This window comes from Musca autumnalis, unplaced genomic scaffold, assembly GCF_047663935.1.
Source record: "Musca autumnalis isolate F117 unplaced genomic scaffold, ASM4766393v1 scaffold_1, whole genome shotgun sequence".
Lineage (NCBI taxonomy): Eukaryota > Metazoa > Arthropoda > Insecta > Diptera > Muscidae > Musca > Musca autumnalis.
This window is the reverse complement of record NW_027411644.1, coordinates 18,684,412-18,700,963: the sequence shown is the minus strand read 5'-3', so window position 1 is coordinate 18,700,963 and position 16,552 is coordinate 18,684,412. Positions and strand designations below refer to the sequence as shown.

At 35.0% G+C, this 16,552-nt stretch overlaps 2 protein-coding genes across 2 annotated transcripts; one reads left to right on the top strand and one right to left on the bottom strand.

Moving 5' to 3' along the window:
- The first annotated feature begins 13,657 nt into the window (after positions 1-13,657).
- On the top strand, positions 13,658-13,984 carry LOC141391568 (enhancer of split m4 protein-like). Its single transcript, XM_073964440.1, has one exon. It carries the CDS (start codon positions 13,658-13,660, stop codon positions 13,982-13,984), a length of 327 nt encoding a protein of 108 aa, XP_073820541.1.
- A 2,094-nt stretch (positions 13,985-16,078) lies between these two features.
- On the bottom strand, positions 16,079-16,414 carry LOC141391567 (enhancer of split m4 protein-like). The gene has a single exon (XM_073964439.1). It carries the CDS (start codon positions 16,412-16,414, stop codon positions 16,079-16,081), a length of 336 nt encoding a protein of 111 aa, XP_073820540.1.
- Positions 16,415-16,552: the final 138 nt, after the last annotated feature.

Genomic DNA, 16,552 nt, shown 5'->3' with positions numbered 1-16,552 from the left:
CTGTTCTTCGCCCCTCTGTGGGTTCGTATTCCGAGGATATGTGAAAAAAAGTATCGATACTTTTGCCGGGCTTGGGATTTATCCGAAATGTTGGATGTGCCCGTTTAAGATGGTCCGACAGGTTGGTTGTGTTACCGCTGTTTTATAAAATCTTGAGCAAATTCGACATTTGGCATATTTGCGATCTTTCGTTTTGTCAAAATATGCCCACACTTCCGATGTCTTTTTTCTTATAGCTTTTTGATTTTCGCCATCAAAACTGGGTTCAGTACTGGCCACATCATCTGCGTTAGGAACTAGGGGGAAATATATAATATATATAAGTTGTTTAGTATAACTTTGTTGATAATTTTGATTTATACGAACTTTTTGGTGCGGATTTTAGGTACTTGTCCATGTGTAAAATTGTAGTCCTGTAAAATGCGAACCATCTTTTTTGGAAGAACGGATAGCTTAGCCACAAATGTAAAACACAAATATTTCTACATTAAATATTAGGACTACTTTTTAATTTTCCCAATTGCCTCAAAACCAAACAGCCTCGAAATTTCTATTTAAATGGACAGATGTTAGGTAGGGGTTTTTAGTCCGATAATATCGATAGATAAAACTATCTATCGATATTGAGTTTTAAAAAAACAATCGATATTATCGATAGTGCCATCGATTTTCGCCAGCTCTAATATGAAGACATCAGTTGGTATTATTGTATCATCTTCTTTCTTTCACAATGATTCCGACGATATGCTCTAGTAAACTTTTTTTCTTAGTACAATCCCAGGTATCAGAAACTCAAAGGGTCCATAAAGGTTTTTTCCTTCCATACAAATCCCCGGCCCTAACGTGTATATTAAAACATTCTCAAATTTAGCCCCTAAGAAAGCTAATCCAGCAAGAACATCACTGGACTATATGCGCCAAAGCCTGAAAATAAATTATTTCAGCTATGTTTGCATGAAATTCCCACCAAAGACCAAAAAATGAAATAAATAAGCATACCAAATTATGTTTAAAATTGTAAAAATTATATTTTTTGTTTTAATTTCTTAAAATATAAATTATTTTCTTGGAAAATATTTTTCTTAAATTATCACAGTTTTTCGTAAAGCTTATATTGTGCTTTTGTATAACAGTTTAAGGCATCTCAGTTGGGGAAGACATCTAATGATGATTTCTTTAAGATTTCGTTTAAGCTTAGGCCCAACGATCTTGCATATAGGCAGCCGAAGTCCAAAACAAGGTATCGTGTTCGGTGCGAACAAAGTGAACAGGTACTGTGGTGGTGTAATCAAATTCTTGATCTTCCTCAATTTTTTCATAGGATTCATTGCTGTCATTTTCATAGGATTCCATTGAGGCACAATCTGTTGATGTTTCAAGACTGGCATTGCGGCTATTTTCCAAAGATTCAAAGGATTCCATTGAGTCGGAGGCAGCAACAGCAGCTTTCTTGGATTTGAAGATTTGTTTAAACAGCTTCTTCATGCTGGAACTTTTCTTCTGGGAGATGGTGATATCCATGTTGTGGTATTGGTTTTGTATGATTTCTACGCACATTTTGAATGTTGTTTAGTGGAGTGTTATTTACTAGAAGACAAATCGAGTGAGAATGATGTTGTATCTTCAGATGCATTGGCCTTTTATACTCTCATCAGGTTAGAAAGGACATGCAGGTAAATGAAAATCTACTAGCTCGTGGACAATAGGATTTGTAATCTATTGTTTTCGATGTACCTTTCTGATCGTGGGAATGTCTAGTGAAACTAAAATTTTTAGGTGAATCATAAAAAATAACAATAGGGATTAGGATCCTTTATATATTTGTTGTTGCTTGTTCATAACCCGGTATGGTGAACACGTGTGCGCACAAAGAACATAAATTCCAATAGAATAAGAATGTTAGTAATGTTTCGAAATGTTTCCCACGCAACTGTGACAATAGGATTGTGGCAATAAAACTCATGAAGTAGTTTACTTCTAGTTTTACGAAGAATTGGGAAATATTTTATTTTAACAAGGCCTTTAAAACTTAGCATGGATTGTAAGGCGTAACGAAGCTCGTGACACATAGAGGTATCACCATCATTTGGCGGGTCTATTAAAAAATATTTAAACTTATAATGAATGGTCTGGTAAAATATATTGTTTCGAGGCTATTCCAACCTTTCATTGGATAGGTGAAAAATAAATGATTCATTCACACACCTGTGATTTTGCTATTTTATTTTTTATTGTATTGTGAATATGGTTTTGGGTTTTAAGCCTATCAATGAGGTCTTTAAAGAAGTCAAGTGTAATGCTTCAATGTGACTCAACAGTGAGGAAGTGCTTGTGGATACGAAAAAAGGGCAATTCATTTTTTCAATACACTATGGACGATTTTGAGTTACGCCGTAAGGAAACAATTACATGGATTTGGATTGCGAATTTAGGATTAAATCACTGTAGCACCTCTTCAATGGATATCTCAATGATATTGTTTGGTAAATATATGAAAATTGCAAACAGTGTTGAAAACATAAAAGTTTAAATACTACAAGAAATCGCTGTAGGGTGTAATGATCCTGTAATAATGGATTTCATTAGAGAAATTCTTTTTGTAAAAAGTTATGAAATTGATTAAATTCGGTTATATTTGGATTGGTCTTGTAAATCACTCGGTGAATGTCGAATAATTCCAACAAAGCCACAAAAGAGTTAATGGGAGGAGAGAGATTACAATTTCCTCACATTTAAATTTTTGATCCGACATCCTAATCCATTGACTAGGTAAAACTGATACCCTAAGCTTTGGCTTATATTGCACAGGGTTTAAAGTGCTAACGCCTTATTAGCAAAAGCAACGAATATTTGCAGCTTTGCCTGCTAAAATTTCTTCGAAATATGTTTAGTAACAATGAACAACGGCAACATGTAAAACAAATTTCACAAAAATATTGCTAGCGATGCTGATGCTATTTGATATTGTTGCTATAATAAAACAGCATCGGACATGCATATTCATATTTTGTCGCACACCCCAGCAAAAAAAGTCTTCCCAAAATCATGGGTTTCGTAAGGGATTTTTGGCAGCCGTAACTACTCTCAAACCCCCTTTCTTCCCATTATTTTTACAAGGGCATGTCGCACTCAGTTTGTAGTTATTTTATGACCACTAGAATAACTAGTTATTCTGAGGCCACTAGAAGTTGAAAGTAAGGTGAAAAAAATTCTAATTTTAGATCAGTTGATGTAGAGAATTTGTTTTTAATTTCATCACACTTCTTACTTTTATTTTATTTCGCTCTCAGGGTGAGTTGAACCCACGAACCCTCTGATTGCTAGCCAAAGACACTACACACTATGCCACGCACACGAATATTAAGGGTTGCTTAAGAACTTAAATGTGCAGTACACATGGGCACCACGAACTGTTATTTTTTAATTAAAGAAAAATCGCGTGCCAACGGTGAGCGTTCAACACACAACCGTAGGATTTATAGTCGGACACACACTCACTGTGTCACCGTCGTCATTACTTAGTGAGGAGTAAAGTATGTAGGTTTATCTTGTAAATTTTTTAAGAAGTAACCCATTACTTTTCATATTACTTGTAATGCGAAAAGAAGCTCGTTTACATTACTTTGTAAAGGGTTACGTAATGACTACCGGATCCAAATTTTTGCTGGGACATGATCAATACATATCAGAAAAGAGAATAAGCAACAGAGTTTCAACGGCTTAGCCAGGTTTTCAGCAAACAATTGTTTTTGAGATAAGGGTTACCAGTGTAATGCATTAAAAATCACGATATAATTAATTCCACTTTTTCGTTCAAAGGACAAGTGAATTTTTGGTGAAGCCCCTCAATATATATTTTTATACCCTCAGCCTCTAGGCTAAGGAGGGTATATGAAGAAAAGACAAAATTTTTTAGTTTTCCATAAAAAAAAAATTAAAAAAATTTTTTTAAGCTACATGAAAGATTTTTGGTACATAGATTGAAAAAAAAAATGGAAAAAAATCCCATTCTTAAATCTGTTCGAGATACTAATTTTGGTTGTTGCGCGCAAAAGTTATGGCGGTTTCAGTTCTGATAAAAAGAAAAAAATCTTTATAAAAATCTAATCATTATATTGAGAAACTCTCTTAATTAGGGGCTCCCTACGTAATATATGATTACTGAGGCCCCATAACATTAGTGAAAAAGTTTTAAGTTTTCGCGGAAATTGAGAAAGAGTTAAAAAAATTGGTACTTTGCAACTTGTTTTAATAAAATTCAAGCTGTTTACGCATCCTAAAAATATTTAAAAAAATATGTACGTTATCTAAACATCGCGATGATTCAAATGAAACCAAAACTATACAAATCCGTTTAATGGTGTGCATATTATAGCAAAAACAAAAAGAAATATTGAGGAAATTTATAAATTTTTTGAAAGAGAAAATATTTATTAAAATTTATTTTGTGAGTTAGTTGAAAAAATGTAGGAAAAATTTGTCGGAGTTATTCTTCTATTTAAGAGAAATTTCACGCAAAAAATCGATTTTTTTATTCTAATCACTTCTCGAATACACACTAACATCTAGCGGAAGATATGGGTATCGTTCAAATAAATGTTGGGTTCCTTTTAATGGTGTATACTCTTGAAATAAAACTGTATCGTGTAATGTTCTTTTTGAAATGCGTGTAAAACGCGAAATCCTCAAAATCACTTGATGCGCATGCGGTTTAACAACACAGCGACTTCTTCTCTTTTAATTTGTACACATTTGCTAGGATTTACTTTGGCCGCTAAGATGTAGCATCATCTGCAGTTTAGTGTGCAACAAACTGTATAACGCTTATAATTTGCACAAAGTGCATACACTTTTTATGCGCATCCGATTTCACTTTCATCCATAAAAAAGTACATCGATCTAAACCTATTTCGATAAAATCCATCAAGAACCGTGGATGTAGCATCACACACTATTTTTGGGATAAATCGGATAAAGCTCTAATGCCACTAAATTTTTTAATCCACTGTTTTCGCAAAAACTCGAGTGATGTGTCAGTTTCTTCATTGAAAAGGAAACGATCCACAGAAAACGCGATTTAATCCGCGATATTTTCAAAAACATTTTTCGCAAATTTTTCAATTTTTGCAGTAGCCATTTCCGCCGTTCTAGTAGATGGATTTTTACGATCTGTGATTCATATGATCCGGATTGTCTAAAAACTAAAATATCGCGTGGTACCAGCACACTCAAAACGATGTTGTAAATACTGTACCCAAAAAATAGGTTTTTTAGAAAATATATCGCACTAAATTTTGGCCTTTGGCAGTAGATTACTCTGCTGCTAAGTGGGCTACATACTCAATATACATATCAGATTATGCGAAATCGCGAGTTCTTTAATCCTATAATTGGTTTATCGAAATATCCGAATGCGCGTCCCAGTTACATAAAAAATACAAAAAACACCTGAAATCCGGCTTCAAAATGTCAGCATCGATAAAAGGTGGATGCAGTGGAAATTTTGGAAAGTGATACATTACAAGTGTAATCTTCATTTTGTATTCTCCTACTTTTACTTTGGACAGATGTCCGTCATTTGAATGGTTTAATCAGAAATCGAATAGCAATGTAAAAAACCTGTTTAGCTTCAACGTGTTTTTACCTATGTTTTTTTCCTTTCCGCGGTCGTAACTACCACGTAAATTAAATTTTTTTGCTAAATTTTTGAGCTTTGTACAAAAACATCTAAATTAATCCAGCTATAGTCATAGTTACTGGTAAACTACAATAGTTCGCGTATTATAATAGTGCAAACCTTGGCTTCATGGAAACTAAAAAATTTTGACTTTTCCTCATATACACTTTGATACGATGAAAATGTGCCTCATCGAAATAATGGTTTTAGACCCCAAGTATGTTTGGACGAAATGTGTTTGAGACAATTTGGAGTCGATCTAGCCATGTCCGTCCGTCTGTATGTCCTGCTGGCTGGAGCGCACGATAACTCTCCAACTTAGTTTAAGTTCGAAGATGAGCTACATTGGTCCACTCTTTCCGGTACCTCCCCCACAAAAGTTCGAAAATGTGCGGAAAGTTTGTGCGCACGATAACTCTTGAAGGGAGTGACCGATTTGGTCCATACTTTGTATAGCGTAAACTTTCTACCAGAGTTATATGAGGTTTCAATATGGTCTCAATAGGTCCACTCCTTCGGGTACCTCCCACACAAAATTTCTGAAAAGTTCAGTTTAGGGCCATCCAAGTCCATACTTCCTGAGAAAATAGCTTGAAAGTTGCAAAAAGCCCCTATGACGCCGTGTGTAGTGGTTGGAGCGCAAAATAACTCTCGAACGGATCTGCCGATTCGGTCCAAAATTTGGCCGTCGTAATATTTTGTCTAAACTTAGTTTAATTTCGAAGATAAGCCATATCGGTCCACTCCTTCGGGTACCTCCCCCACAAAAGTTCAAAAATGTTCGGAAAAATTGTACGCACGATAACTCTTGAAGAGAGTGACCGATGTAATCCATACTTTGCACATCCTAATACATCTACCAGATATAGATACGTTTCGAATATGGGCCATATTTGTCTGCTACTTCTGGTACCTCTCACACAAATTTTTGGATAAGTTCACTTTAACACCTGCTCTCAAATCACTTTGATTTTTGTTGAAGCGATTTACATTCGCTACATCGATTACGACGGTAAAAGTTTTTTCAGGGGCAAGTCCATATTTCTTGGGAAAACAGGACGAAAGGTGTAAAAACCGCCAATGTCACCATATGTGGCGGTCGGAGAGCACGATAACTCTAGAACTGTTCAACCGATTTGGTCCAACATTTGGTCTTCGTCATATTATATCCAAACTTACTTTCATGGGGCAATACCGGTCCACAACTTCCGGTACTTCTCCTCAGTATTTAAAAATGTCACTAAAATGCCAGGACGATATCACTTGAACGGGGCAACCAATTTGGTCCAAACTTTAGATCTCCTAATAGTTTGTCAAAATTTATTTTAACTTCTAAAATGGCCCATATCGGTCCACCCCAAGGGTACCTGCCCCACAAAAGTTCAGCATTTGTGTCTTAGTGCAGTTTATTCACATTTTTGTCGGCAAGTTCAAACGTCCAAAAAGGGCCACAAGGGCCGTAGGTGAAATTTTCACTTCACATTGGCTGAGGGTATATATTTGTCGGCAAAGCCGACTGATACTTTTTTACTTGTTTATTTTTAAACAATAATAATTAGTATTCTTTAAGTTCTGCCATATGATGGAGGCATTTTGACATTAAATGGCACATTTGTATTATTGCGTTGGCAACTCTAATCACAAAACCACCTTCGGTGGCCTTTCCTCCACTTTTTTTCAAAAATATTAGATTTTACTGAAATGGTGGACCAAATAAGTCAAAGTTTCAATTTTTTAAAACACCGAGGTTTTGTTCATAAAACGTGCAATTTTTTTTTCTAAATAAAATCGATCAATGATGGACTAGATTTTGATGTCCTTCATAGCAAAGATGTAAATTCATTAAGAAAAACTCAATTGTTAAAATTTTTCAATAGATGGAGTTAAGCTCTGTTGTTACGATATCATAACAACAGTCTGTTAACTAGTTAATCATTTCAGGCGATTTTAACCGCTAAATTCATACTCAATGAACTGGAAACTGCTATGGAATACAATCCTGATCCCAAATCTTGCTTTCCTGCAATTTGTATAAGCCGAATTGCGCTTTAATGTGCATTATGCATCTTTTCCAGTCTTTACAGTTCTATGTCTTTGTTCATAGCCTCACAAAATTGTATCACAATAGGTTCATTAGTTTTCGAGCTAGAGTTGCCCCGATTTCAAAATGTCATTTCGTTTTAAGTTTCTATGTTGGGTGCATGGCACAATTACCCAGGTAGTGGCATCGTAAAATTTTGAATATGTTATGTCAAAACTTTCTTTATGTTGTTGGGAAAATTACAACAAAAATATTTTTTTTATAAAGGGATTTGAGTTTTCATATTCGATCAGCTGGTGTGATACCACTACCTGGTAGTTCTGCCATGGTTGGGTGCAAAACACAATAAATTTTTCCCCTCCAAAGCTCATATCTCAGGCAATATTGCTCCGATCGACTTAAAAATTTTACCACATATTCTATGCTAATTCTACTTTAAAATAAGCCAATATATATTTTTTTCGATTTTATGAAATTTAATATAGGCTCTCCATTTTACAAGGAAATAAATTTGATTGTCAATTGTATTCAAGAATGTATGTAGCTTCATTGAGAATTGTTTATTTGAAATTGGTGCGAGTTAAACTTTAAAATGCAGATTTAAACGTTTAAATCACCACAATGACAAGTTCAATTTCACAATTTTAATCTTCCTTAAGAAAACTTTAGATATTTCCCCAAAAAATCCTTAACTTCCAAAGAATAACATTCTATTTTAAACTTCTAGTCTTTTTAATACGCTTGTATAACTTATTCCACTCTTGTAGTCGGTTGGGACCGATTGAGGGCAATATTTAGGAGTCTATGGGATGTAATGTTCTAGGATATTTATAAAAGTTTTCAAGGAAGACCCATAGGGCGCAAAATAGATCCGTGTATTTTGAAAGTTTTTTAGGTGGGTTAAAAAAAAAAAAGAAATTATAGTCCTTAATTGGCCCACTCCGTGCGGAGTTATTTTTTTCCATTTTTTTTCTCTCCCATCGGACGCCTCCCCAGGTGGTGGATAGGGGAACGCTCATCAGATATGGCGGGTACCGCAGAAATAAAATATGCGGGGCGAACCAAAAGAAAAAAAAAAATGGAAAACGGCAGCGTCTGACCAAAGGATTGGCGGCAGCAAACAGCGTCTGAATTCCAGGAGGAGCGGCTGAATACAGAGATGGAAACTCTAAACCCTTTAGAAGGCAACGGGAAACCACTAAAGTAATATCCCATGAAAATCATACAATGAAAAATGGAAATACAAAATAACAATCGGCCCTCAGTCTCCGGCCAAACGAGGGTGCTAAGAATCCCCGGAGGTAAAACAAAACTTAACATCGGAACATGGAATGTTCGAAGTCTTTATGAGCTTGGAAAACTTGATAATACCATAAGCGAGATGAAACGGCTACAAATAGATATATTGGGTATAAGTGAGACATGGTGGACTGAAAGCTCAGAGTTCTTCTCTGAAAACACAAAGGTTTATCACTCAGGCAATGTTGACGGAATCCACAGAAAAGGTGTTGCTATCCTAGTCAAAAACAATATTGCACCCAGCGTCACAGGATTCTTCCCAGTATCTGATAGAGTAATGATGATTAAATTGTCCGCAAAACCGATTAACATAAATGTAATACAAGTCTATGCACCTACATGTGATGGTAGCAATGAGGAAATAGAACAATTTTATAATGATGTGGAAAAATTACTGACAATGACGAAACAACACGAAATTACAATAATCCAGGGAGATTTTAATGCAAAAGTTGGGAAGGAAGAAACAACTGATGTAACAGGAAAATTTGGTTTAGGTAAACGAAATGAAAGAGGCGAGAGATTAATTCAATTCTGCCAAGAGTATAAATACAAAGTTACTAATACGTTGTTTTGCCTCCATCCGAGGCGTTTGTATACATGGAAGTCGCCACAAGATAACAGTGAGAATATTGTCAGAAACCAAATAGATTACATTTTAATAAATAAAAGATATGCTTCCTGTGTGAACAAATGTTCCACATATCCCGGCGCTGACGTTCCCTCGGACCACATTCTTCTAGTTTGCAAAATACGCATAAAACTGGCAATAACACGCAAGAAAAAAACGCAGAAGAAGTTAAATTTTGATAGACTTGATGATGAATTGACGAGACATGCGGTAAAAACCCGATTAAATGCCGAACTGAATAACATCGCTGAAGATAGCGAAAATATATGGGATGATGTTAAAGAATCCATCAACAACATAACTAATAATATGTTAGGCACCACAACGTCTAATAGAGAAAAATCATGGGTGACAGATGAAATACGAGCTCTACGCAAAGAAAGAAGCAAATACAAAAACATAAACTACGAAAAATACTGGGAAATCAACCAGGAAATTAAAATCGCAACACGGGCTGCAAAAAATGCACAAATAAGAAAACAATGCCAGGAAATTGAAAGATTACAAATTCTCCACGACGATTTCAATCTCCATAAAAAATTGAAAGAGGCATCCGGGATATATTCCAGAAGATCTTCCACATTTCTCTTTGATGAAAACAATATAGCACATTACGAAGTTTCTGAAAAGAAAAAACTTTGGGAAAAATATATAAAAGCTCTATTTACGGACGAAAGCCGAACACAATTACAAAATACAGAATATCAAAGCGGTTTAACGATAAGACCCATTACAGAGGAAGAATTAAGAGCAACAATAAAAACCATGAAAGATAAAAAAGCATCGGGTCCTGATGAAATACCCACCGAAGTACTGAAACTAATAGAAGGAAGAAATATACAACTAATATTGAGATTATTCAATCAAATTTACGCCACAGGACATTACCCTCAAGACTGGCTGGAATCGACATTTGTAACCATACCTAAAAAAAAACAATGCGAATTTGTGCGGTGATTTTAGACTAATTAGCCTTATGAGCCATGCTCTAAAAATCTTTTTAAAAATAATACACAGACGAATATACCCATTATGCGAGATGCATATGGGTAACACACAATTTGGATTCAGAGAAGGCATGGGTACCCGAGAAGCATTGCTTGGACTTCACGTTCTAGTACAAAAATGCCGCGAAGTTCAAAAGGACGTCTTTCTTTGTTTTGTGGACTACGAGAAGGCGTTTGATACCGTAAAACACGATAAGTTGATGGATATTTTAACCGATATTGGACTAGAAGAATGTGATAAAAGATGTATTCAAAATCTATACTGGAAACAAGTATCAAATATTAAAGTGGATGGTGAATTATCTGACAATATCCCAATTTCGAAAGGTGTACGGCAAGGATGTATTTTGTCACCTCTTCTCTTTAACATATATTCTGAAAAAATTTTTCAAGAATCAATAGCTTCCAAAAACATTGGCATTAGCATAAATAACATCCTCATCAATAACATTCGTTACGCTGACGACACCACATTACTGGCAAGCAGCTTAGCAGGGCTACAAAGACTAATAGATGCACTCATGAAGACCAGTGAAAAATATGGATTATCAATAAACATAAGAAAAACTAAATATATGATTGTCAGCAGAAAACAGGTGGAAAATAATGTACCTATGATAATTAATAACATAGAAATAGAACGTGTAAGAACATATAAATATCTAGGAGTCCAGATAAATGACCGATGGGATATGTCAAGTGAAATTAAGTGCCGAATCGAAATGGCAAGAAATTCATTTTCCAAATATAAGAAAACGCTAACCAGCCATGACATAAGCCTTTCAACGAAAATACGTTTTGTCAGATGCTACATATGGTCAGTATTATTATAATCTGCAGAAACTTGGACGATAAAATTAGCCGACGAAAAACGACTAAATTCTTTTGAAATGTGGATTTATCGTCGTATTCTAAAAATTCGCTGGACTGACCACGTTTCAAATGAAGAAGTACTACGACGGATGAATGTGGAACGACAAATAACACGCGATGTAAAAAGCCGAAAAACATCTTATCTGGGCCATATAATGCGCAATGATAGCAATATAAGCTCCTCCAAGTCATTATCCAAACCACAATAGATGGAAGAAGACCAAGAGGCAGAAAAGAAACATCATGGATAAGAAATATTCAAGAATGGACGGGACTGCAAGACGAAAGAAACCTCCTGAATGCTGCCAAGAATCGAAACCTATCTATAATGGAATAAAAAATATAATTAAATTGTTAACAATGTAAAACAATTGTATGATCGCCAACACCCGAATACGGGTTGGCAAATAAAGAAGAAGAAGAATTGGCCCACGTATATGGAACTCTCCTACAAATTTGTTAACATTCCTCATACCCATAATTACACAGCGCTTCATAGGTGCTAAGGAACTGATAACCTTATTGTCCTTTACTCGTATTATACACCAATTTTATGCTATGATTTTACGCATAAAAAATATCTACAAGACATAGTCTGGAAAAAAGTGATTGTGTTAATTTTATCTTTTGTTTTCCCATGAAGAAAATTTCAATTAAAAAAACATTTGAGATTTACAACACAGTTTTGCCATAAGTGCCCAATTATTCATCATTTAGGCTGCCAGTAACCTCACAACGGTATAAATAGTTGGTATTTTCTCCAGAAGGTGAGGTACGAGCTTAGGCTCGAGTTAGGCGCATGCTTTCGAACCTTACTTCTCTTTGCAAACAAACTGAGGTCAAGGCACGCGTTACTTTCTTACCACACTTTGTAATCAATTATTGTTAAATAAGCAACACAAAAATTCTTATTTCCAAGCATTTGTCCCTACATAACCTTATCTGAGCAAGAACAGCAAAGGATACAAAAACACTCGGCGTGTCTAATTTCCACTTTTACCACACTCAAATGCGTGGGAAACTTTTCAAAATTGGTCGCTCACTTCTATTTCTATTAAGGAAATGTCTGTCTGAAAAATAAACATGATCGTGCACAGAATATAAAATCATGCATAGAAACAACAACAAGAAAGGATCATAGAGTTTGCTGATAAGGATCAGTAAACTAGACAATTCATTTCTCCAAAAAAAAAAATAAAACTACTTTACTAGACGTTCCCACAATTTGAAAGGCAAATCAAACAAAGTGAACAGACACACAATTATTTTAGGAGCTGGTAGTTTTCTTTAAACCTGCTTGTCCTTTTTCTAGGATGATGCCAAGAGCTGAGAGTATTGTTGCGGAATTAGATTTAACTAATCTCCGTGTAGACGTTGTTTTATTCCCCGATACGATTTGTACCAAATAAAACAGGGTTCGTTTTAGATTACGTTTCTACAATGCTTTATTTACTTTATTACACTTATTCAGAACCGACTTTAATTACAAAGCACACAGCAAGTCTCTAGTTAGCACGCAGCTCTTATTTAACCGATCTGTTCAGTTCGACGCTTAAAACACAACTACACTCGTCATTGCCAGTTCCCCTGTATTTATACCCCAAAGTCTCCCTGTTCTAGAGTCCTCTAGAACACATATGGCAACATCTCGAATCTGTGCAGCGAACACACAGACGCACATTCGCACTAAGCGAACAACCATACTCACATACATACAAGTAGACCAGCACAGTAATGACGTAATTACAACAATAAATAAATGCAAGAAAAGAAGTAACAAACTAAACGATAATTACATGATTATGGCAAAACAAACAAAAGAACATTAACAAAAGGTAATGTAACGACTAGAATGATGAAGAGAGTTCTACATGGTAGTTGTTGTTGCTTAAATAAAATAACTGCGTAATAAAACGTTACGTTACAATTCAAATTTTTAAATTAACGGAAATTAAACTAAATTAACTTAAACCTATCAGTTACATTCGTAACAGTATAAAAGGCCAGGGGTTGTTAGAGTGCAGCATCATTTTCTCGATAACATTTCAACAGTTCACAACATTCCTTTACACACAACAGACACAGCCATCAAAATGTGCGTAGAAATTCCTTCTCAACAATACAACAAAATGGATATCACCATCTCCAACAAGAAAACCAGCAGTTACAGCATGAAGAAGCTACTGAAACAAATCTTCAAAAACGAAAAATCCCAGAAAGTTGTTGCCGACTCAATGGAAACTTTGGAGTCATTGGAAAATAACCGCAATGCCAGTCTTGAAAAGGATTGTGCATCAATGGAATCCATTGAAAATGACATCAGTGAACGTCTCTCAGCAGAGGAAGAAACGTATGTTCCTGTCCACTTTATTCGCACCGAGCATGGTACCTTCTTTTGGACCTCTGCTGCTGATCATCAAATAAACGGCTTACAAGATCGTTGGGCTCAAGCTTAAGCTGACCACGGCTTTTATTAAAAATAACCACCATCTGTCTTCCATTAGAAATTAAAAACTGTAACTTTAAGAAAGCTTTATTCAAAACTGTGATATTTAAAAATATTTTAAGAAAATGAATTTTATAAAAAAACGAAAAGAAAATATAATTTTTACAATTCTAATGATATTTCGGATTTTTTTATTTTTTGTTTGGGTTTAAAAAGTCAAAAGTTCGTTTGATCTTTCAAACAATTCATAATTTTAAGAGTAGACATGAAATACTTATGTGCCAGAAATCTTTTGAATAAAACTCAGAGTAAAAGTAACTAATTTTACTCTGAGTTTTATTCAAACACTCGTTCTTAGGAATTGATCTTCTCCTGAAAAAATAATCCGCCAAATAACGATGAATCTCATACATGTTAGATTCAGGAGACGGTCTCTACTGGCCTGCAGATTAAATACTATTTTAGCAAGGACAACCACCAGTGTGCAACAAGAAGGAATCGATGTTGCTATATGGAGATAGATGTCAGCATAATCATTAACATTTTAAGAGGAACTACTGCGGGCAATATGACAACATTTTTATAAAACTGTTATATTTTAATTGTTTTTTAAGAGGGTCCACAGAGACCTTTACACTTATTTTGTGGGGTTTTCAAGTGGGACCCAAAGGATTTTTAAAGATTTTTTACAATGGCCCAGAAGGGCCAAATATTGAAAAAATTTTGGTTCTCCTAACCAATTGAGAAGATTTTTACGAGGACTCTATGGAGGATTTTTTTAGCTGGACTATTTAAAGCATATTTGTAGATTTTAAATATTTTTGATAGGATTCATTGATGACAATATAGTGGATTTTTTTAAGATTATAGGAGGACCCATTGATGACCATATGCCTGGGTTTTTAAAGATCTTTAGGAGGACCCATTGAGGACCATTTACGTGAATTTGTAAAGATTTGTAGGGGGATCTATTGAGGGCCATATACCTAGACTTTTAAAGATTTTTAGGACCCATTGAGGACCATATGTCTGGCTTTTTAATGATATATAGGAGGACCCATTGAGGACCATTTATGAGGATTTGTAAATATTTGTAAGGGGATCTATTGAGGGCCATATAGGATTTTAGATTTTTAGGAGGTCCCATTGAAGACCATGTATCTGGATTTTTAAAGGATCATATATATACGTGGATTTTTTAAGATTTTAGGTGATTTTTAGGAAGACCCATTGAGGACCATATACGAGGATTTTGAAAGATGTTTAGGAGGATCCATTGAGGAGAATATACGTGGATTTTTACAGATTTTAGGAGGACCCATTGAGAAGAATATACGTGGTTTTTACAGATTTTAGGAGGACCCATTGATGAGAATATATGTACGTGGATTTTTAAATATTTTTAGCAGGGCCCATTGAGGAGAATATGCGTGGATGTTTAAAGATTTTTTGGAGGACATATTGAGGAGAATGTACCTGGATTTTTAAATATTTTTAGGACGACCCATTGAGGAGAATAAACGTGAATTTTTTTAAGATTTTTAGGAGGACCCATTGAGGAGAATATGCGTTGATTTTTAGGAGGACCCATTGAGGAGAATATTCGTGTATTTTTAAAGACCCATTGAGGAGAATATTCGTGGATTTTTAAAGATTTTGAGGATGACTTATTGAGGAGAATATGCCTGGATTTTTAAAGATTTTTAAGAGGACCCATTGAGGAGAATATTCGTGGATTTTTAAAGATTTTTAGAAAGACCCATTGATAACCATAGTATTTTGTCTTAAACATGAATTTTGTAGCCACACCAGCGTAATTGGAGTTCTAGTGCCAACATCTACACAAGTTACTTTTTTCAGTGATTATTATAAAATTCCCAACCAATCACCATTTTTAAATTCAAAACTCATATGAAATTATGTTTAAAATTTAAAAAATATATTCTTTTTTTCATTTCTTAAATATAAATTATTTTCTTTGAAAATATTTTTTGTTTCTTATATTATCACAGTTTTTTGTAAAGCTTCATTTGTTGTTTGTATAACAGTTTAAGGCATCTCAGTGGGTGGAAGACATCTAATGATGATTTCTTTAAGATTTCGTCTAAGCTTGGGCCCAACGATCTTGCATATAGGCAGCAGAAGTCCAAAACAAGGTACCGTGTTCGGTGCGAACAAAGTGAACTGGTACTGTGGTGGTGTAATCATATTCTTCCTCCTCCACGACCTTTTCATAGGATTCATTGATGTCATTTTCATAGGATTCCATTGAGGCACAATCTGATGATGTTTCAAGATACGCATTGCGGCTATTTTCCAAAGATTCAAAGGATTCCATAGATTCGGAGGCAGTAGCAGCAGCAGTTTTCATGGATTTGAAGATTTGTTTAAACAGCTTCTTCATGCTGGAGCTTTTCTTCTGGGAAATGGTGATATCCATGTTGTGATATTGGTTTTGTGTAATTTCTACGCACATTTTGAATGTTGTTTTTTGTGGAGCGTTCTTTACAAGAAGACAAATCGAGTGAGAATGATGCTGTACCTTGGGATGCATTGGCCTTTTATACTCTCATCAGGT